Source organism: Myotis nattereri, assembly GCF_964212035.1.
Source record: "Myotis nattereri genome assembly, chromosome: 2".
In the NCBI taxonomy this organism is placed as follows: domain Eukaryota; kingdom Metazoa; phylum Chordata; class Mammalia; order Chiroptera; family Vespertilionidae; genus Myotis; species Myotis nattereri.
The window spans coordinates 169,981,080-170,004,646 of NC_138076.1; the positions used below are offsets into that span (position 1 = coordinate 169,981,080).

The 23,567-nt window shown below is 39.9% G+C and overlaps 1 protein-coding gene across 1 annotated transcript in view; it reads right to left on the bottom strand.

Annotated features, from left to right (window-relative positions):
• ANO6 (anoctamin 6) overlaps positions 1-23,567 on the bottom strand; it is a 189,089-nt gene that overhangs the window by 39,571 nt on the left and 125,951 nt on the right. The window contains exons 4-10 of the mRNA XM_081082698.1: positions 15,470-15,535; positions 14,282-14,569; positions 13,955-14,068; positions 11,832-11,947; positions 8,151-8,285; positions 4,334-4,439; positions 140-200 (exon numbers count right to left, since the gene is read on the bottom strand). Coding sequence (XP_080938824.1) covers positions 140-200; positions 4,334-4,439; positions 8,151-8,285; positions 11,832-11,947; positions 13,955-14,068; positions 14,282-14,569; positions 15,470-15,535 — 886 coding nt within the window. The remainder of the gene's footprint in view (positions 1-139; positions 201-4,333; positions 4,440-8,150; positions 8,286-11,831; positions 11,948-13,954; positions 14,069-14,281; positions 14,570-15,469; positions 15,536-23,567) is intronic.

Here is a 23,567-nt window from a genome sequence, read left to right on the forward strand (position 1 = left end):
AAGGTCCTAAAAGTGGGTTACTTTGATAGCCTGTACAAAACTGCATAATGCTATTAAGTCGGGCATTTGTGTGATCGTAGGTTTTTTTTGTTTTTTTTAAGAGGCAAAGTGAACTGAAAAAACAAAAAAGAAAACTTACCCCAGACCCCCATAAATACTGCAAAGACTAGGGTTCCAAAACTGTCAAAGATGCACAATTTCTGGAAAATACAACAATGACATATACATTAATCCTGTTCTCCACTTATTACAATTCATCAAATATCCAATGCTGTGTGTGTGTATACAGTCTGAATTTCGTTTTAAAGCTGACACCTTGTTTAACAATCATGATCTATACTAAATCCTTATAGATGGGGTTTCTCATTCTTTTTGGAAGCAAACAGCCCTTGCTGTGTTTACAAGTGTATTTTGCAATGGAATCTTTCCATCTCATGATCAAGAAATAGGATAGCTGCTAAGACGCCACTCTGTTTAAAGCCTCTCAGACTTCTGAATAATGGCCTCATCAATGAGCTGTCATTAAAAAGAATTTGAGGAAGTAGTATGGTCCTAAGAATACAATGAACTCCATGCAACTTTTAGATTAGGATTTGCATTTTATCATCATCCCACCCTGGTCAGAGGATAGGTTCCTGAATTCCTGCTTTTCTTGATAAGAGAAGTACAAAGCTGGGCTATTCTGAGATGGCCCTGCCCCTGAAGAGCTCTGCTTCCTCACACCCAGTGACGGCCTTTCTACCACCACTGACAGAGGCTTCCAGTAGAATAGGATGCGCAGGGGCTTTTGCTGACATTACAAAGGGTACAATGACCATGAATGAATAAAGGACACACCTGCACACAGAAGGCTCTATTCACAAGTTCTGCTACGCTTCATCTTTTTGCTACTGTATAAATAGCCTATCTCCCTCTATAAATTCCTGGAAAATCGTTCTGTTAGTTACTCATTTTTCACGAGTGAGCTTTTTTTACAGCTCCTAAAAATATCTGTAAGGTTAATGGAAATAGTGGCAAACATATATAATATCAACTTCAGGATAGATAAAAATAAAAGTAAAGGCAACAGTGTAGAAAAAGAAGTTCTAGGTTAAAAAGAAAACAAAACAAATTAAAAAAGCAAGATTTTCAAACGCTGAAGAACATTCCAAGCTGCTTCTGAGGAAAACTCATCTTTGCTTTAGGTAACTTGTTGGGTTGCCCTTTCTATTGATGTAAAGTAGGTCAACTTTCATCAATGTTAAAACATTAGTTATGTTATTTTCATAAAAGATTATCCACCTAACCCTCTACTCGGACATCCATTTCCCAAAGCAGATGCCCTTCAATCATCCATACAGACCCTGATCAGAAAGCACAATCCCAAGTTGCTGTCATCTATTTATTCCTCTCAAACACTCCCACGCAAGGGAGACAATGAACACGTGAGAGAAGGCCCTGGGAACAAAGCTCTCCACCTGTTCCTCTAGTCCTGGGTTTCCATGCACCACACATTTCAAATATTTTAGCTCTGACTCTTACAGAACCATCTTCTCCAATGTCTCTGAATGTTATCCCTTATCTCTTACTGAAAATTGTAAGTCTCATGAAAAACCATTCTGTGAGTTATCACACCATTATTGACAATTCTGCCCAATGCTAAGTCTTCTCTTTTAGGAATCAGTGCAAGCGTCTTTCTATCTGATACCTCCCTGCTTACCCTGACATCTCTGGTCCATCCACACTATAAAGAAGAAAATCCTGTGAACTCTTTGTCCTACTATGCTGAAAAACCCAATGGAAGCACATCTATCAGTGCGAGAGAAAAGAAAGAGGAGCAGCAAGAAAAAGCAGGTTTATTGCCGATGCCAAGATCGCACCAGTTGCCTGGTTCAAGACAAGGGATGCACCTTGCATGCCTATGCCAGGTAGTTAGGTGGCTTGGATCAAGTTACCATTTTTGCCACATGAGTAAAAGTCAAGGACCCAAGAGAGAAAATGAGATGGTTGGCCTCTCTGCTCTAGGTGGCCCATAGTGGCACGGGAGCAGGAAGCAGGAGAGAAGGTAAGCAAGGGGCTTTCCTGGTTAGAAGCCTGGCTTAGCTTGCTTGGCAGGATGGCACAGAGGGGGAAAGCCAGCTGTGTGAAGGGCAGCCCCGTCAGCACACTGCTTTAGTCACATGGAGCAGGAAAGAAGAGAGCTATGCATGCAGGCATGCCGATTTTAAGAGAGGAACCCATCAGAATCTAGGAAAATGACCATCTGTTATGCGTTCTTCCTGCAAAAGAATAAAATCAAAATCTTATAGCTTAATGTATTTCTTAGAACGAAATATTATAATTTACCATGTCTCTCTTTTATCTTGCCAGCCAAAAGCTAAGGACTGTACTAAATGCTCAATCACAAAAACAGTATTAATCCTGATTATTTTTATAATTGTTTCATTTCCCTGATCCTGATTCTATATGCATATTTATATTTGTAGTCTGTTAACCCTTTTAGCATACATGTCAGTTAGTGAATACTCCATCTCTTTCCAAAAGAAAAGTAGAAATAAATATATAAAGAAATGTATAAAGAAATAATTGAATAGAGGCCCTGGCTTGGTAGCTCAGTTGATTAGAGCATTGTCCTGATACGCCAAGGTTGTGGGTTCAATCCCCGGTCAGGACACATACAAAAAGCAACCAATGAATGCCTAAGTAAGTAGAGCAACAAAGAGATGTTTCTGTTTCTCCCCTCCTCCTCCTCTCTCTCTAAAATAATTCAATAAAAATTATTTAAAAAGAAATAATTGAATTAACCAACAAAAGGAAAAGCATAAAAAAACTCTTTTTTAAACTTATTTTTCATTCCATTTTTTATATATTTCCTTCCCTTTGTAAATCACTCTGACAAGGCTCAAGGGACCATTCAGGAAACTGGAGTAGAATGACTCGTTTTTTTCCAAAACAAGGAAAAAAATATGTGCACAGGGACATATTTGAAAGTCATGTGTTTAAAATGGGTCAGAAGAAATGAGAAAAGAAATGGGGGTGGAGTGTGTGAAAGAGAATTTCTTCAAGAAAATGGAATTTGCAGTTGCAATGTGCCTCTGGCATTCCTGTTGGCATCTGTCTTAAATCCGGTGCCTGGGGTTACACACTAACTCCTGACCTTTATGCGTTAACTTCACTGGGAGGCAGCTTCACTTTCACCAGCTTCAAATCTTTTACTTTGTGTCATCTATGGCAGATATTTGTGGGCTAGAATGTGTGTTGATTTGCAGGGTGGGCAATGAAATCTATTCTAATTCATAAATTAAGCATAAAAATCCATGCGTTGACGATACCCTGCAATCATCTTAATTACGTGGTGGAACGATTTTTCAAACACAGAGCTCAATTTGAGAGTGAAGTGCCTGGTACTACTGTCAGCTGGGGAGGAACACACTGATGGCAAGAAATGCAGATTCACTGTTAGTTTCCGGCTTTGTTAGTTCACAGGTGGGTGACCTCCAGCAATCTATCTAATCTCTCAGTTCCTCTGTGTTTTACTCTGTAAAGTGGAGATAATGCCTGTCCTGCCTATCTCATAGGGTTGTTGGGTGTGCCATAAGTGATAAGTACAAGACTTTGCAAAGTATAAAATATAAAGTGGCATCGCTTCAGTGGTAATATGTCCAAGTTGTCAGGAAAACTCTCCAAAGCAAGCTGACCTGCTTTCTCCCTTAGGGGGCCAGGCCATTTAATAAGCTCCCTCCAGGCTCACTGTTGCCCTAAACCTCCTGGAGTTGAGGAGTCTTACAGCTCAAGATCATCTGCCGTTAGCCAGGGAACCAGATGTGTTTTGTGGGAATGCTTTGAGACAGAGTGAGTATCTGTTGTCATTTATACACAAAACCTTTTTCATGCATATTTTCAGATAGTTGAAATATGACCATCAAAGTCTTTAAAAATCCAAACACAGTTTTCACTCACTTGAATTAAGGAAAATACTTATAATAGTAACTGTAATGGAAAGCATTCATGAAATAAGCCGAGTCTGAGATTTCTGCTTTGATTATCTGAAATACTCAAATAGTTTCAACCCCACAGTTCCTCCCTGATCCTCCAGGAGATTTTAAATAAGACTTTTAATCTCAACTTATTATTTGTAAAAGAAGAATAAACTTATTATTTGCAAAAGAGGAATAAACACATGGTTTGTATCTGCCTTTCAGAATGAACGATTAGTTCAAAATTACCTTTCTGAATTCCTCCGAGGAAAAAAATATAAAAAATATAAAAAAATTTCCATGTTTTACTAACATTATTAGAGGCAAAAATTATCTTTCATTCATTACTTGGAAATGTTTGGAATAACAAAAATTACCTGTGAGGACTCGCAAGTAATATTGAGCTTCCAGAATGGACAAAGCCTATCACACTGAGGACACATTATGATGGTGCCGCCAATATTAGGGTCACAAACTTCTTTGCTAGAGAAAAGAGAAAAATTTTAATTTAATTTTAAAAATTTAATTAATAGGACTGCCTTTCTGGTAGAATGATAAAATCCAACATCTATTCATATAAGAAAATAAGACAAAACTAAATTCTTATAAAACTAGGAATGGAAATGAACTTCATTAACCTAATTGATAAAGGCTTGCTACCTAAAGCTTATACAAACATTATGTTTAATGATAAAATGCTTAAAGTATTTTCTTTAGATCTGAAACAAGGCGATGGGTCCTTCCATCACCACTTCTTCCCAGTGGAGGTCGTGACAGCATGGTAAGTAAAAAAAGAATAATAGTAGAATTGGTAAGGAAGGGAAAAAAACTGCTATTGCTAATAGATTACATGATTGTCAATATAAATAACTTAACAGAACCCCAGACAAATTATGAGAATAAGTGCGTTTAATAAATTTGTGGGACACAATATTAATACACAAAATATACCCAGGGTCGCAAAAAGAACTGTGTCCCCACAGACCTATAACAATTAGAAATTAGTTTTTAAAATAGCATCTTTCAGTAGCTTAAAAAATATGAAGAACCAAAGGATAAGTCTAACTCAAGATGTATAAGATTTATATGGAGAAAATTATAAAACTGTCCTGAAAGAGTGAAATACATATAGTGAATCCTATATATAAGTGGATACATGATGATGTTCATAATTTGGAAGAATCAATATTTACAGATGTCATTTCTCCCCCATTTGAGCTATAAATTCAATTACAAGACCAAAGGGCTCAGAAGATTTAAGACACACTAAAAAACAACAAGATGCCGTTGGCATAGGTTAAGAAAAACTGACCTAGAGAACAAAAGAAAGAGTTCAGGAGACAAGAGACATCTGCAGATACAAAAACTGACTAGGAGAGGGTGAGCCCATCAAACCAGTAAGGTGAGAACTGACATTTCACAAATGGGGCTGTTGCAATGAAATATCCATATGGGAAACCATGAAATTCAACTCCCAAATCTTATCTCATACAAATCAATTCCAGGTGGAAAATGAGAATGCAACAGCACCAACTTACTATAAAAAAAGGAAAAAGAGAATATTTGGATAACCTAGGGCAGTGATGGCGAACCTATGACACGTGTGTCAGAGGTGACACGCGAACTCATTTTTTTGGTTGATTTTTCTTTGTTAAATGGCATTTAAATATATAAAGTAAATATCAAAAATATAAGTCTTTGTTTTACTATGGTTGCAAATATCAAAAAATTTCTATATGTGACACGGCACCAGAGTTAAGCTAGGGTTTTTCAAAATGCTGACACGCCGAGCTCAAAAGGTTCGCCATCACTGACCTAGGGGGTAAGGACAGATTCCATAAATAAGAAACCAAAAGGCATAAATCATAAAGAAAAATATTGATAAATTCAAAATCTTTCAAAGGCAAGAACTTCACCAAAATAAAGGGAAGAGAGAGAAAAAAAGAATTAGCTACAAGCTGGTAGAAGTTTTGTAACACATAAAAATGACAAAGGATTGCCTGGCTGGTGTGGCTCAGTGGGTGAGTGTCAACCTGTGAACTAGAGGTCACCATTGGATTCCCAGTCAGGGCACATATTCTGTGGTCTCCATCCCAGTGTGGGGCATGCAGGAGGCAGACAATTAATGATTCTATCTCTCATCTTTGATTCTCTCTTTCTCCCTTCCTCTCTGAAATCAATAAAAAAAATTTTTTAAAAAAATGGCAAAGGATGATTCACCAGAGTATGTAAAGAACTACTATAAATTAATTAGAAAAACACAACAAAGTAACAACAGCATGCAGACTGCTCCCTCTAGAAACCATTCAGAGAGACTTTCATGTGAATAGGACTGGAGTTGGGTAGCTTGTTGGTCTTACACATAAGTCAGTTACAAACAAATGGATATGAGAATCATATAGAGTATCTGAGTAAAAATCTTGGAAAGTTGCCCTAGCCAGTTTGGCACAGTAGATAGAGCATCGGCTTGTGGACCAAAGGGTCCTGGGTTCAGTTCTGATCAAGGACAGGTACCTTGGTTGCAGGCTCCTCCCTGGTTCGGGACCTGGCCAGGGCTCATGCAGGAGGCAACCGATCGATTTGTTTCTCTCACATTCATGTTTCTCTGTCTTTCCCTCTCCTTCCACTCTCCCTAAAAATCAATGGAAAAATATCCTCGGGTGAGGATTATAAAAAAATAAAATAATAAAATAAAATAAAACAAATCTTGGAAAATCTATTCTTCTACGTAAGAGAACAATGAAAAATTAGTCAAAATTAACCTCTGCAGAGCTCTGGAAATTAAACAAAAACTTACAGTAACCTAGTGGGTGTTTATTTAAGGAAAAACAGCTAAATCTCTGTAAGAATTCAGTCTACAACCACCATTCAAGAACTTTATAAAAATGTAACTTATCGCCGAAACCGGTTTGGCTCAGTGGATAGAGCGTCGGCCTGCGGACTGAAGGGTCCCAGGTTCGATTCCGGTCAGGGGCATGTACCTGGGTTGCGGGCACATCCCCAGTAGGAGGTGTGCAGGAGGCAGCTGATCGATGTTTCTCTCTCATCGATGTTTCTAGCTCTCTATCTCTCTCCCTTCCTCTCTGTAAAAAATCAATAAAATATATTTAAAAAAAAAATGTAACTTATCACCTGAAAGTATAATTTTTGAGATGCCTTTTTTTTTTTTTCTTGGCTGGAAATATATACAAAACAATGGAGAGGCTAAAGACAAATGTAGGTAAAAAGAACCAACATTCAGCCCTTGGCCCTAAACTTTTTCAGTGACGAGAAGGGAAGACTTCAAAGACCACCTGCAGCTTTCTGGCTAAGAAGCCCCATGGGTACAGAACGCTCAGAACCCTGTTAAACAGGACGGATCATGATGCCTACACGTCAGGGCTGCCCTGTAAGCTGTCTGCCTGGGGAGCCAGCCTGGTATGCCCCAAGCTAGAAAAATTTGGTCTGCTCATAGCTGGTGTCCAGATATTTCGATCTGGCTGTCACATCTGGATAGAGGCCGGAAGGTCAAAGGAAAATACTTGGTTTAGTGTTGCATGTCTGCTGAAGGTTGAGACCACCAAAAGCAGAGGCATAACAACACAATTCAGAATAGCGATGGCACAATGCAGTGTTCAGGCTCTCGCCTATTTCTTTTCAGACAGTGCAGCTGGTACCTGCATTCCAACATCCAGCACAAACTCATTCTTTATCTCTTATTCTTTCCCCTACTTTTATAAGGGCTAGTTTTTAAAAAGTAAAAAAAAAAAAAAAGTATTGTTTACTTATGTTTTTATGTATAAGAAATCATTTATAAAAAGCATAAAAACACCAATTTTTCCAGTTTCGCCACTGAGACTTTAAAGAGATCAGAGCTGCTCTTGGCCACATCTGTAGGGCTAAGCAAAGCATTCCTCTGGAGGCCAGAAGTTCAAGGATGAGCCTCCCTACATCCCTCTTTTCCTTTGCAAACAAAGCATTGTCTGAAAATATTGAAGTGTTTCCTGAGGATAATATTCCTGCCAGAGACTGGGCTGCATGATCTAAGAAAAAATTTTCCACTCCACTAATTAGACTCGAACAAAAAAAGATGTATCATCCAAAGCAGTAACTGTTTTTGCGATGAGTCTCTTTTATGAAAAATGTCTAAGGCCCTGAAAATAATTTTATGTCTCATCAACCTTCAGCTCGCTAACAAAGAATAAATAGGGTTACCTCCAAGTGCAGTTATTTTGATTCAGATATCCGTAGAGAAAGCAAGCCACACCCACTATTGCTGCCAGGAGGAGCATCTGCGTGTAATAGCCCAGCCAAGCAAAATAGATTCCGATCTTCTCTCCATAATATTTCCTGAACAAAGACAGAAAATATTTTTAGAAGATATAAATAAATCACTCTGCAGCTTTACCCGAATATTAATTTCCGATTTTAAAAAGAGAAGCCTTTGAGCTTAAACATCAGACTCAATTCACACTTAAAACATACTCAGGGTCATAGCAGACCCCAAATTCCACTGTAAACCCAAAAGAACTTTATATTTCATGGAAGTACTTGATCCCTGGTTAACCTGTGAAAGCAAAGTAAATTAGAACAGAGCAAAGGAAGGAAAAATGCTGAGTATGGAGCAGGGAGAGATAGCACCATCATTCTTTGTAAAGAGCAGCACATTTGACACATTCTCTGAAAGATGATTCTTAATCTGCATGAAACAAATGAACATGAACAACCCACTCACAGTTACCTGCTTTCACTTACCCAGGGAACTTCCTTGGAGCAAATGTAATATAAACCACAATTAATACATTACATTTATGTATTGTATATACTATAAATAGTTAGTAGTGGAATGTGCCTCTGATCAAAACATTTATAAAACACATTGTGAGAGTGGGAGAGGACAGGATGGATACGACTGAGGAAGCCACCACCCTGTATTCCTTCCACCTAGCACTTCAGTTTTTTTTCTAAGATTTTAAAACTGATCAGTGGTGTGCTCTGGGGTAAAATGGAAGAGGCCAGGTAGGCAAGATGGGAAGAGAGACTGGGCAATGGGAGATTGCTCCTGAAAGGGAGACAAATACAATCAGGCAGGAAAGAAAGGCTTAGGGATAAGGAGAAAATAACGAAATGACTTTGTAGGTGATGGTTGCTGCTGTTGGTACTTCTCTAGACTGATTTACTTGTCTCAGTATTGGTGGGTAGAAGCTGAAGATTTACTTAACTCTGAGGCCTCTAGGATATTTCTGGCTCAGCATGGAGCTGGCATGAGCTCCCTGAGTTTACCTAGTGGGGACTTAGCTCAGAGAACCTGGATATCTGGGAGATTTCAGACAGGAACCTCCATGGGTTGGACTGGGGCTCACAGGGCAACAGCGAGAGCAGCTGGCTAGTTATAGGGCAGGTGTAGGTCACACCCATGGGGAAAAGAAAGGGGTGAGACCAATGTGCAATCAGGAGAACAGATTATCCATTTTCAAGTGACTGGGGCTTTGCTGTCTGGCACACACACACGCACGTGGCAGGCAAACAGCAGGCTCAGGACAGGGCCTGGGAGAGAAAGCCTGGGGATGGCTTTGAGATGTTTTGGGCTCTTGACTGTTGGGTTTTCTATAATATATTCCTATCAACCATCCATCCTAGAAAATGCCCGATTTAAAACTCTTACATGTAAGGCTAAGAGTTTTCCCCCCAATAGGTGGGCAAGTGCATGGAGCTTTGATATAGTGTTGAAAGAACAGGTAGTTGGCTCCAGGCCACCTTGGGGACATAGTGACTCCTCACCCTCAATATCCAACTATAACCAAGCCCTGTTAACTCTGCTCCTAAAATACATTCCAAATTTGTTCCCACGATCTCTCACTTGGTCCACTCCATCAGCCTGCTCTCTGGTCTCCCTGCTTCCTGTGCCTCTTGTAGTCCCCTCACTCTTTTTGCAAAATGTGAACAAGATAAAATGACTTGAATGCTTAAAATATCACAACAGCACTTGGTCTAAACTCCTTTCCGTGCCCCTGCTGCCCTGCTGAACTGGTGTCTGATCATTCTCTTTCTCATTAACACTGGTCTTTGATATGTCCTCAAACTGGACAAATGTGTTTGTGCCTCAGGGCCACTGTACAAGTTGCCCCTATTCCTGGAAAGACTTCTAATTCTTCAAGTCCTGGCTCCTTTTTACCATCTGGTATCAGCTCACATGCCACTTACTTAGAGATAACTTTCTTGCCCACTTCTCCCTACCCCACTCCCTATCTCATCATTGTTTTCTTCATTTCAACCACACATTTTATTTTTTGTTTGCTTATTTTTATTTGTTTGTTTGGTTTTATCTATCTCTTTCCAGCAGGCTTTCCAAGCGACATAAGCTTCTAGAAAAAGGAGTGTCTTTACTATTCATGGTGAACCCCTAAAGAGTGTGTGCTAATGATCTGACTCAGGAAGAGGGCGGGCCATCCCAGAAACACCAACTATTCGATTAGAGGGTTGAGGCTTTGAGCCACGTGATTGGTCCAAACTCTGGGGAGAGAAAGGGGCTGGAGCTTGAGTCATGTGGTGATGACTCAACCAAGCATGCCTATGTAATGAAGCCTTAATAAAGGCTCTGGGCAACAAAGCTCAGCGTTCCAGGTGAACTTGCCTGGGTGGTGGTACTCTGAGTACTGTCACACTTTGATGCCATAAGGGCAACCCTAAATCCACAGCATGTTAGCTCAGTGATCAAAAAGAAAATAATAATAGTAACTGATACCACTGTAATTTAACCTGGCTATGAATAACAGGAAAGGAGCAAAGGCGTGCCACTTGTGCAGCGTGGCAGGAAGCTGCAGTGTAGATGCATGTCCAGTAAAGTCTGGGTGACATAGGGAAGGTACTTATCTGTCAGTTACACCTGGGAACAGGTCATTGGCCAGAGAAGGCTTGGCCACTGCAAGCCCGTGAAGATTTAAGATAGTTAATCTCCGTAACCAGGGTGGGGAACGTCCGACTTGCTGTCCAAACAGGGCCCTCAAAATAATTTGGGCTGGCCCTGCCAAGGCATTAAGGGTGAGTTAATTAAATGTCTGACGGAATATAGCAGGCTAATTTTTAAGATGATAATTCTGTATGGCCCGAGAATGAAGTTATAAATATCCAAATGGCCTTTGGCGGAGAAAAGACTCTAAACAAAGAAGTTTGCTCTCTTGCACTCTTAACTCCTGGCTTGTGGGACTTTGCTGTCTGGCACACACACAGGCATGGAAGGCAAACAGCAGGCTCAGGACAGGGCCTGGGAGAGAAAGCCCCTGCGTTTGCCATGGGCCATGTGGACCCCACACACAATGGACTAATGGACTGCAACTAGCCTGATGCTAAATCAGACCCAGCTCGATGCTGGAATGGAAACTCTGGACACTGGCTTTGCTTTTAGCTCTACTGAATCCCCAGCTGCACAATTTCCAGGACTTGATTAAGGGAAATGGGACTTTAAAACCCAAGGATGTAATACCACATCTCACCCTCCTGTGGGGGCTCCAGAAATGCTTATTCCAGCGGTACTCCAAGAACACCACTCCCACTAGCAACAGAGAGAGAATTCACACATTTCTCTGATAACAGTGATTATCTACCTTGTAAAAAAAATCAGAGGCTGTACTTGTATAGGATTTCTGGTTCCAAGAATTAGCTAACCAGACACAACCTTATTATGCAACGTGACCAATAAGAAGCAAATCTATTATATGACCTATATATTTATAGTTCAAGACAGGGCATTCACAATGGATGGCTATTGTTCTGTTGGCTATTATTATTTTTTAATTTGACAATCTAATGTAAAAGAGGTCAGTGCCGCCCGCTAAACAGTCAGGCAATGCATGTTAAAAAGTGTTGCGGCACACTGGTTGAAAATCACTGCCTTACCTGATGAGATCCAAGGGCTGTTTTTTGTATATGCTTCGAGGATGAGCCCATTCCCTGTACAGAAGGTACCGTTCATTGGGGCAGGTGAAGTCCTCGGACGGATAGCTGAAGTTGCACTGGGAAACAAAACCAAGTAAGTGAGCATTGCAATCACCATGTGTTCACAGATGTGTTTATTAAATGTGGTGCCAATACTCCTGTCATTTGTGAATAAGGGGCCCTTATTTGCTGAAGTGGATGAAAATACCATGCAATTTTTAGTGATTCTCAACCACGGGTATTACTAACCCCCTGAGGGCCATTTGCCAATGTGGGTGGCAAGAAATGCTTGGTTATTGCCATCCTGGGGGACACATCAGGCACTCGGTGGGAACTTCGGGGATGCTAAAGTCCTACAAGTGGGTGAGTCATAAACAACTGAAAACTGGGGCACTCAAGTGCCAAAGCTGCCACACTGGGGGGATACCTGGGAGCCCAGCCCACTCCTCAGACACCCAGGCCCTTGGCTGGTTAGTGGCAGGATCTTTACTAAAACCCAGACTTCTTTTTTCCCCAATTCAACAGTTATTCAGTGACATGTAGAATGCAAATAACAAAGAAGCTTGATATCATGTTATATACACTTAGCTTATTCAAGAAACAGAACTTCTGCCTCTGCTCAAATTCAGTCACTCTTCTTTCCACCTGACTGGCTTTCCTTCCTCCTGTAACTAGATTATCACCCTGACCTCCACCCTCCTCCCTTCCAAATACCATCTGAGATCATTCCTGAGCCTGGATAAGGCCCCTTTGCAATGTCAAGAAGCTTCAAAGGAAAAAAACCTGGGCATGGCCAGTTGCTAAATGAATCCTAGAGACCGTTGGCATCTCAGGTTATATTCATGAGAGCTCTCTGCAAGTGTCCCCCAAGCTATAATTGCTAATCTTGCTGGGGCACAAATATAAAATGCATGGTTGGACTGCTGTGTTGTGTCCCTTAGCTAGGAAGCTCAGCATCTGCTTCTCTGCCCTTCTCTCTATTCTCCATATATGTATGGGTCCTAGTCTCATTACCCTATAAGGTGCATTTCAATGCTGTCCTCATCCACAAATACATGTACTGCACAGCAGCAATGATCAATCTCAGTGTTTGCTTTCTTTGGTCATAGAGATTCAGATAACTTGATGGTGAATGCAACAAAGTAATAGTACCATATAATGTAGTATTTCATTTATTTCAGTAGCGTAAGTTATTTGAGGAGCTTAGATATAATATCCTTGCATTTATGAAATCGCTAAGCGTCTGAGCAGTCACATTTAAAAAATTTCATTTCGTGTGAGATGCTATCAGCTAGAGAAGTGCTATTGGATTTGAGGAGCTGCTATCATCTCAGAACGTAGTCCTTAAAAAATGCCAACACTTTGCCATATGCCATTATGACAAGAACCCTGTCAGAGGCCTTTCTAAAAGCCCGTGGTATCCCAGGGCACAGCGTGGAATGGTAATCAAAGGAGAAAAAAACCCATGTTACAGAAAATGATAAATGAAAAGTTCTAACATGTGTTTTTGCTTACAAAGAACTAATACTTTTCTGGTTGATAACATCTGGCAGTTATTATGAAAATAGCTAATACACATATAGTACTTATTACATGCCAGGAACTGTTCTAACATTTGACATGGACTAATCCTCACAAACAACTGTGGGGTAGATACTATTATTATTCCCATTTTATTGATGAAGGAAATTGAGGAAAGGAGAGACTAAATGACTTGCACAAGGTCATCCAGCTAGAAAATGGTGGAGCAGGCATTTTGGCCCCAGAGCCCATGCTCTTAACTACTAACCTACAATGCTTATCACAGTAACTATGGGAGAGCTACTGCTTGCTTGTTCGTTCATTCCTTCCTTCCTTCACTCATCATCCGCTCACTCATTTAACCTGAGGGCCCTCTCTATACCTAGCACTTAGCAGTGAACAATGCAACCCGGTTCCTGTCCTGGATATGCTTGTAATCTTTCTATATGTTATCTTCATTTTACTGAGAAAGAAACTTAAGTAAGGTCAAGAAGATTAGCCCTTCCCTACTAACACTAAAGTATGCATTAGGTATTTTATTTCATTTTTGCTATTTGACTTACATCATGGAGAGGGAAAGCTGCCTTGTAGATCCCAGAGCTCACAAGTTTGTTAATTCCAAACTTTTTAACATTGTCGCTTACTTGATACTTGATTCGAGAGAGGATGAAGTAAACCTAAAAAGATTCAAAGCAGAGTGTGTGGTTTACATAGTGTAATTAACCAATCACTGTTTACTGTCATAATGGGAATCTGTAGGCAGAGATCTCTTCTCTTTAGTGTGTAGCAGTTTCCAAACACAAAACTAAGCCAACCAACCAAACCACTAATTATTCAACAGCAGGATGCAAATCACCCCAAGACAGCAAGTAAATCTGGCTTAGACGTACAATGCGGCTTCTGGTGGCTGGGTTAAAGAAGGTATCTTTGTCACGAATATAAAAATCATTCATCCGGCTCCTCTCAAAGGGGGCAGTGAAAAATTCTTGCTCTGGCTTGATGATACTTTCATCCACTTGGAGGACTTTGCCAAGCCAGTTGAAATTGTCGAAGGCTGAAGAGCGGGTTTTCAGATCGTTGGGCTTCAGAGGCAATTTGATGTGCATTAGCTCCGCATATGTACATAACACCTCCCACGGGGCATGGATCTTTACAAATACCAGTTTGTCGTCCAAAACCTATATTGGAAGAATAAAACACAATCTAGAAAACCAAACACATAGATTTTTCTTATGTTGCTGATAGATAGAACACATGTGTACATGAACATACACACACAGACATCAGTGTAAGTGAAGATACACTACAAAGTGGATTTGCAAACCACTGTAAACTTTTTGCCTTAAAGGTAATTTCTTGGTTCGAATTACTGAGAAAGTAATTAAAATTCTTATCATAGTTCTTTCATAAAATTCCTAATATTTTAAATGAAGGAAAATTAACTTGTTAATTTGCCCATCACTCTATCCAAGTTAGTGAATAAAAATACCAGAATATTCATTGCAATGTTATTGTAATAACAATTTTTTAATTTCTTAAACCTAGGACTGTTTAATTTATTATATATCTGTTCAATATCATGTTATGTGGTCATTATAAAGGATGTTTATTGATATAGAAATGCATTTACTATATATTAAAGGGGAAAAAAGTGAATTAAATCCCTGTGATATAATAATTTTTCTTTTTGGAAGAGAAAAATGTATATATTTGAGCAAAAAGTTTAGAAGAACTACAAGGTTATTTATGAATAATTACGATACAAATGATTTTTTTTTCACTATTCCTATACTTTTTTTAAAAAAAATACTATTACTTGTATAATAAAAAAAAAATCTTTAAAAAGATTCTTAAAACAAGAAAACCATCACTTATACCTGTATTCATTGTTCCACTCATTTATCGCTGGCTTCGATCAGAACCATCCATTTTATACTGCAGATTATGACTGACTTCCCTCCCCACCTACAAGTAAGGCGTGGCTGGGGTTGTTTCAAACGCCATTCCAGAATTCCAAGTGACATGCAGGTTCCCAAGAGCCAGGGTCAGCCACAGGTTGGAAAGGGGCTGCCACTTACCGATCTGGTTGCTTCTAGCTGCAGGCCATCATGGATGAGGTTAGATTCATATGCTCGTCTTTTTCTCTGTCAAAAGAAATCAGAAAATATGTTAGGCCTTTAGTTTTACCAAGGCCAGAAAGAAAGGTGCTGGGTTTTTTTTGTTGTTTTTTCATTTAAAGAAAATATGAACAACAAACCAGTTTGAACCTGATGCAGAGACATTTGCTTAAAATGGCACAGAAGCAAAGGAGCTGCTCCAGCTGTGGTGACCTGTGGGGGTTGGGTTCCCCAGATAGTCTGCCGTGGAGTGCACTTGGGTTATTCTCTCAGCATTCTGGAAAGCCCTTGGCTGTCCCCAGGGATTTTCAGCCATTAAATGTACATAAAAATCTCTAACTTGGGCATAATTCCAAGGACTTTTTTTTTGGCTTATCAGTTTTGCACAAAAATAAAGTTTTTTCTTTTTTGGTACTATTCGCTGATGTCATTTACCAGTTATAGCCCAGATCTGATATTCTAATATTTTTAATATTTTATTTCCATACCGAACATTCAAATGGCTCCATTTTAGACATATGTATTTCATCTCTGCATGCCTTGACCGAATTCAATAAAACACAGAAAACTTTGGCAAAACAAAGGAATTTTTCTTTCTGCAAGACCGAAACGTTTTTGAAGCTATAAAAATATCGAAGTCTACAAAAATAGGGAACTAATTAATTGGTAATATTCATCCATATAATGTGGCCATTGGAAAAGACACAGAATATAGCACTGTGTTTACTGACACTGAATTCCGTATCTGGCTAGGGTTTTACCAAGCTGTGTCCTGAGTTGTAAGGGAAGTGTGTGAAGGTAGACCTTTCAGGAGAACACTTTTGATGAGGAGGCATTATACTGCACTATGAAAAGGAGAAAAATGAGTGGACACAGGGGTGAAGCACACAGGCTCTGAAAACAGACTGTGTTCCAACTCAGCTCTCTGATTCTCAGCAGGAAACAAACTCCCTTTGCCTCACTGTTCTCATCTGTAGAATGGAGAACACCTTACCAGTTCCTTCTGAGGTTCTCATGAGGATCCTATGATTTAAACCACCTAAACCAGAATTTCCATCTCTAGTAATCACAGGAGGTAAACTGGACCAAGTCTGCCACTGAAGGAAACTGAAATATCTACATTAAATTTAAAAAACACACAAAAAAAACTTTAGCTGCTAAGATAGGGAAGAATCGCTGAGCCAGGCTGAGGTAACCCCGAGGGGCTGGCGGTCCGGCCGCTGTGCCCAGGGAGCACATTCATGGTTTGCCGCTGTGAACGGGCGGAGCTGCTGTGCGCACGCACACCCGGACAGTGCCTCGAACGTGCAGCACTGAATGAATGCCATGCAGATGCTGTAGGAAAAAGACTGACGGTCAAAGGAGAAAAGAACACACCTGGCATTTGGCTAAATGTGAGTCCAAGGGGGAACCCCTGACATTTTATGCAATTATCAGAAACAGAACATTGCCTTACTTTTATGTATTTAATAAACGGCTATATAATACCTACACCATGCCAGACACTGTACCAGAGCTTTGCAAATGTAACAGATTTAATTGCCTGTTACAATTTGAACATACAATAGTCACTCAGAGAAAAACCAGTCAGTACTGCAGCTCCCTTAAACATAAATAAACAACTTGCCCAGAAATGCCCTCTCAGATGAATGAGAGCTTGGAGTGCAGCTTTTCCAGCAAGCGACTGTCCCCTCTGCCTCCCTGCCACCCCGCCATCTCTGCAATTCTCCCTGCCAGGTTTTTCAGCCCCCTCTACTCCAGATCCGCCATATCCCCAACCTCAACTCGAGAAGCGGATTCAGACTCGTCCTGCTTCGTACTGAGGCAGTGTCTCTTCACTCTGGATCCTAATTCTCTTAGTTTGATTCTTGCATGGGAGCCACTCCCCGCTCCTGTTTCTGTCCTTGCTATTGCGTAAACGCATTCTTTGATCCCGCGGAGAATGTTCGGCATAGTTGGCACAGAGTATATGCCCAAAACGTATTTGTTGAAAGAACATACTCAACGACACTTATTGATTCATTCTACAAGCATTTTCTGAGAGCATCCTAAGAGAGTCAAAGAATTTAAAGTAGTCTGCCATAGAGGAACTACAGAGAAACTGTCCAGTGGCCAGTCTCCCAATGCAGAGGGACTAAAACATTTATGCATGCGTTTCATGCCACTGCAACGGACAGCTGTCATTCTCTATGGCCACCTGACATTTCAGCTCCTGCCGGAGCCCACATCCACGACAGCGGGTGAAAACCCAGACACTCCGGTCCTTGTCTACCAAGAAGCTCAGTTACTGACACACGAGCGAGGCCTTGCTGATCAGACCACCTCAGAAGCTAGCAATGCAAAGAAGTCGGGCCAAGCAGAAACCACTGTGGGGCGGTAGGTCGGGAGAGCAGATGCCAGTTCTAGAGACGGCAATGGTGCCAGCCATCACTCTGGCCCTGGCGACGCTCTCTCTCCCATCCTGGCTCTGCAGTGGGATCTGGGGCACTGTTTCTGGCTGCCCAGTCTCCAGGCTTGTCTGCCCCACCCTTCAGAGCCCGTGAGCTCTCTAACATGCACTGATAAACTCCCTGCCTGCTTAAATTTGAGCTCATTTCTGTCATTGCCAGTGAGAATCCTGACAGAGAAGCCACGGACTGCGGAACACTTGTCAGCCTCAATCCCAAATCTGTCCAGTGAAGGTGGCAGGTGTTCTGAGCAGACAAGACACTCTGACTTCCTCTCCTTCCGAGGAGATGACTCACCCTGAGCCTGTGCAAGGGGACACCCACACTGCCTCACTAGCAGGTCATGCACAGGATCCATGACTGTCCTCTGTATCCTCGAGATCATCAGGAATAATTTCAATTAGGATGTGAAGTGCAGACCCAAGGATGTTCGCTCTGGCAGACAAATGTCCTTCTAGTTAGAAGATTAGACAAATCAGCCAGAGTGGCTTCTTCAGTGGCTTAATGGGTATGTTAACAATTAAGTGTTCATAAAAAAAAAAAACCCTCACATAACAATGTGAACTGCCTTATGAGAAACCCACGGATTCCATCACCAGCCCACCATGATGCTCAGTCATCTCCTCCCTAGCCTCTTCTCCTCCACCAGGGAGCTGTTCCACACTTTCACATGTCCTCAGACTCCACACCTAACTGCCAGACCAAAAATAGGTTAATTCCCACCTGGCCTCCATACTGTGTAGCCAATGACATCGTCACCAATGATACCACTGCCCTGGAACTCCAGGAAACCGATCTTAATGCTGACTCACTCAACCCTCCCTCTTCTTGACTCTTCCTTACCACCTGGTTCGTGGACTGTCTTCTTTGCTATGTGATGGCTGTACAGCCTTTTCATTCTCCAAAGGACATAAACGCATCTTTATATCTCCTCTCTTTTGCCCCATTAAGGGATACTGATAAGAATATATAGCACATGTGAATATCACAGATGCAGAAAAATTAGATATACTTCCTTTCCATCTCATTTTAATGGCATGACATCCACTCAGATAGATGGACTTTTTACTTATTAACCAATCTCAAATTGTTGGATATGTAGGTTGTTTCAAATTTTTCACTTCTATGAAAATTCTAGTAGAATAATCTGGTGCACCCATTATTACTTCCTCAGGATAAAGCCCTAGAAGCAGAATTATTAATCAAAGAATGTATGCCGTTTTAAGTTCTTTAATATGTAGCGCCATACTGCCCTTCAGAAAGGCTGCACTAATTTACCACGTTTAGTTTTTATCTGGTTCTTTACAAAGAACTTCTAATTTCTCTAAAGACAATTGGCAGATCTTGAAGTTGGTTGATAATGCCTTCTCTTTTACCACCAACTATGAGTACTTAAACAGCTGAGTCAAGGATAGGACATTTTAATTTGCTTAAACATGTTAATATATCACCTTGGTGTTGCTTTAGTAAAATAGTTATGTTGATGGCCCAATTCTTGACTTCTGTGCAGGGAAGATTTCACAATAGGAGTCCAGGTGATTTGTAGAGTATGTTTGTTAAAAGCTGGGGACAGTGAAGCAAAAGGGCGGGCTTAAGATAGAAGAGGTAAGGTCATAGTAACAGGAGTGAACCTAGCCGCGGCTGCCTTGGCCCTTTAGAAAGTCACAGAGGCAAAAGAAGTGAGCCAGCTGGGCTGCATGGACTCAGGAAAGAAGTTAAGGAGGCAGAAGAAGTGCCCTTAGAGCAGTGGTTCTCAACCTTCCTAATGCCGCGACCTTTTAATACAGTTCCTCATGTTGTGGTGACCCCCAACCATAAAATTATTTTCGTTGCTACTTCATAACTGTAATTTTGCTACTGTAAACAATATGTAATTACATATGTGTTTTCCGATGGTCTTAGGCGACCCCTGTGAAAGGGTCATTTGACCCCCAAAGGGGTCGCGACCCACAGGTTGAGAACCGCTGCCTTAGAGAAAGAAAGCAGACACCTGCCTCAGGGTCCTCTCCGGTATCTTTGTTTTCTTTCTCCAAGGGCCAAAAGCTCTTATTTTCCTTTAGCAAAGCAATTCACAAAGAACTAGTGGAATATTTAAAAAATTGATCAAACCAGTTTTCTTGGTTTGTCAGGTAGCTACAGTAAATGAGCATATGTGCTGTATTTGTCAAACAGGCGCATATCAGGAAAAGAGTGCTTACTTAAGAAAAGACTGATTAGGTCTGTTGAATATGAACTCATCATCTTTACTTCTCTGTACAATTTACACTTGGATAAGTAACAGTGTTCTTGACATTTAAAAAAAATTAAGTTAGAGCTGTCTTCCACGTTAAAAATAAAGAAAATTAATACTGTATATTGCCTGACATAGCCATTGCTCAATGAATATTTGTTGAGTAAATGAATATCTGAGGCCACACAATCTTTCATTAAGAATGATCTGTGTGCCTTGTTGGAAAACCTTAGTTATAAGAACCTAAACTATGTTCTACAGTCTATGATCTGTATTTGGCAGCACAAAATGATTAAACTAGACTCACTGGCTCTGAGAAAAGCCCTATTGTATATTAAATTATGCTGTAAATTTTTCTTTCTCTAGTGGAGCAAATTTATCGGCACTGCAACCGGGATTGATCTATCTATCTATCTATCAATCAATCATCAATCTATCTTCCTTCCCTCCCTCCCTCTCTTCCTTCTCCTACTTCTAGTAAAGCCAAAGTGACTAAAATTTTTGAGGAGCTACATGCATCACAAAAAGATACATGTGATTCTATCACTGTTGGTGGAGGACTGTACTAGGGGCTCAAAGTAAAAGAGGACAAGAGTACCCATCTCACTCCAGAAACTGATATTTTATTCATACCTCTTTTGAGAGGTTATTAAAGCTGTCAGAGAAATACAGAATAAAGCAATCAAAATCACAAAGGACAGACTGGCTTAATTAAGGCAGCTTTCTGTCCCCAAGCACCTTCGATTACACATCTCATTTGGCTTAATAAAGTCATTGTTGGGAAAGCCTTGCCTATGAATAGATAGTAATAGCACTGATTGTAAACACCAACCTACCTTTTTTTTTAAAATGTCACCCAGCTTTTTCAGCATAAAAAGCAGGAGTTGTAATGTCTAATAAGAAAAATTTACTGAATACACTGTGATGATAATAAAGCACAAATCAGTTGGGATTAATGAAATATTATGTATAGATTAATTTCAAATATTCTTACAGCTTTTTAAGGCAAAGTACTGATGGTGCTGTCACTGTACTTTTCAACTTGCCAATCTCTATTAAGCCTACAAAGATGGATGAGAAAAAAGTCAAAGGTACTTAATTTGTGCAAAAATTACTACTAATTACTCTAAGTGCTATTTATTAGTTATATATATATACCATGTGTTCAAGAAGGTTTAGTAAGCAGAATAACGTATTTAATTGGGACTTAATTTAAATGCATGTGTTGGTGACAAATCCTTAAATGTGAGTGGACTGATCTGATGGGGGATCTACTCAAGTGGGTAACGTGTATTCACCAGAGGACACGAACAGCCCAAGCGATGAGCAGAAAATGGACGTGGATATTTAGATTATATTCACGTCCAACTTTTCTCTTTAAATGAACATGTTTGGCATAATTACAAAAATAAATACATAAATGGTTAACTTAGGAAACAAATGGTCTGAGAATGAAAAAGAAAATCAACTACCCTCCACTGCTGAGATTACTATAAACGTTTTAGGACAGTGTTTTCCAAAGTTACCTTCTTATACAAACAACGTGAAGCACTGCTTAAGCAGCAGGTCCCTGGCCCCTCTCCTGGAAATTCTACCTCAGTAGAGAAAGCACGGGCCTTAAATAATCCAGTTTTAATAAGCAAAGGAAATGACGCTTATCATCCGATAGATGAGTTTAAGAAACACTGCTTTCCAGGACACACCTTTTCTGTGCATCCAGGCAGCTCTTTGTTGATTATTCCCCTCAAGCCTGTTTTTATGAACACTCAGTATGTAGTTGATTTTTCCCGATCCTTTACTTTTACAGATAACTCTTTAAAAAGTGAGACACAGGTGACTTTGGGAACCAGGGCAAAAGACAGCTTCTTCATTCAAACCTAAGGCAGACCTCAGAAGGACCAATCAGGGAAAGGGTTTCCTCTTCTCTTATCTTTGTGAGATGAAATGGGATACTAGGACTTCCCTTTTCAGAATATGACTGTCCTCTTTGCTTGTTTGTTTTTAAGGATTGGGTCCAAGAAAACTTCTCATTTTGGAAATAAAAAGCAAGATTTGGAGTCACTGCTCGTGTGCTGAGTACTAAAAAATAAACCAAATGTGCTTATACCAGCAACACATTTTGTAGCTGTAATTTGACACAGCTGACACTAATTTAATTTATTCCTTTTAACCTACAATCCTAGTTTAAAAGCAAGTAGGGTGTGAATGAAGGAGATAAAAATATAAAGAGGTCTCTGCCTTAGTCTAAAATGTTAAGGAGTTTAAACTAGATCTGATTTCGCTTCCTAAAACAAAAGAGAGAACATCTACCCAAAGTTATCTGTGAAGGTAAAACCACCCAACACTGGTTGCCTTCATCTCTTCTTCTTTTTTAAAAAAATACATTTTTATTGATTTTTTAGAGAGAGAAGAAGAGAGAGGGAGAGATAGAAATATCAATGATGAGAGAGAATCATCGATCAGCGGCCTCCTGCATGCTCCCCACTGGGCATCAAGCTGGTGTGGCATGTGCCCTAACTGGGAATTGAACCATGACCTCCTGGTTCCTAAGTCAATGCTCAACCACTGAGCCACACCATCTGGGCATATTCTTGTGACTGATATATTCTGTGAATGACTCAAATAATTTTTAATGAATTATATGTAAGTAAACTATGTTAACAGTATTAGTATAAGTAGGGAGCTAATAAACTATAAAAATTATACACTGCATGTTGTGGCCAATAACAAATGATTTTGAATTATCATCTTATTAGCTTCAAATAACCATACATTTAATGCACATAAAACTTAATGAGAAATTAAGCCATATGATCACTTCAAGACACAAAAAAATTAAAAAGCATTTGATAAAATTTAAAACACAATTATAAAAACTCTTAGCAATCTAGAACTGAAAGGGAACTCTTTTAACTTTTTAAAAGAAAAATACCTCTAATGTATAGCAAGTGTGATATTTAATGGTGAAATTGTTGAAACATTTCCATTGAAATCAGGAACAACACAACTGTGACCACTATGTGTTACTGGTTCTATGCCTTAGCCATTGCACTTGGAAAAGAAAAAAAAATATAAAGACGGCAATCATAGAGCAAAACTGTCATTTTTAGACAATATGGTCTTCTGAGGAAACCTAACACAAGTATTAGAAACTACTACAACTAAAGTGTTTATTACCAAGGTCCCTCGATAGAACTTATCATCAATTTCTAACACACAGTACATCACAAACTACCACTTAAAATCCTTCTGACAAGAGCAACAAAAATTTAAAATAATAATAGTTACTGAAAATGTACAAGATCTTCATGGACACTGTGATAAAACTTTTCTAAGGAATGTAAGACTGCAATAATAGAGTGATGCGCTGTTTTCACCAAAC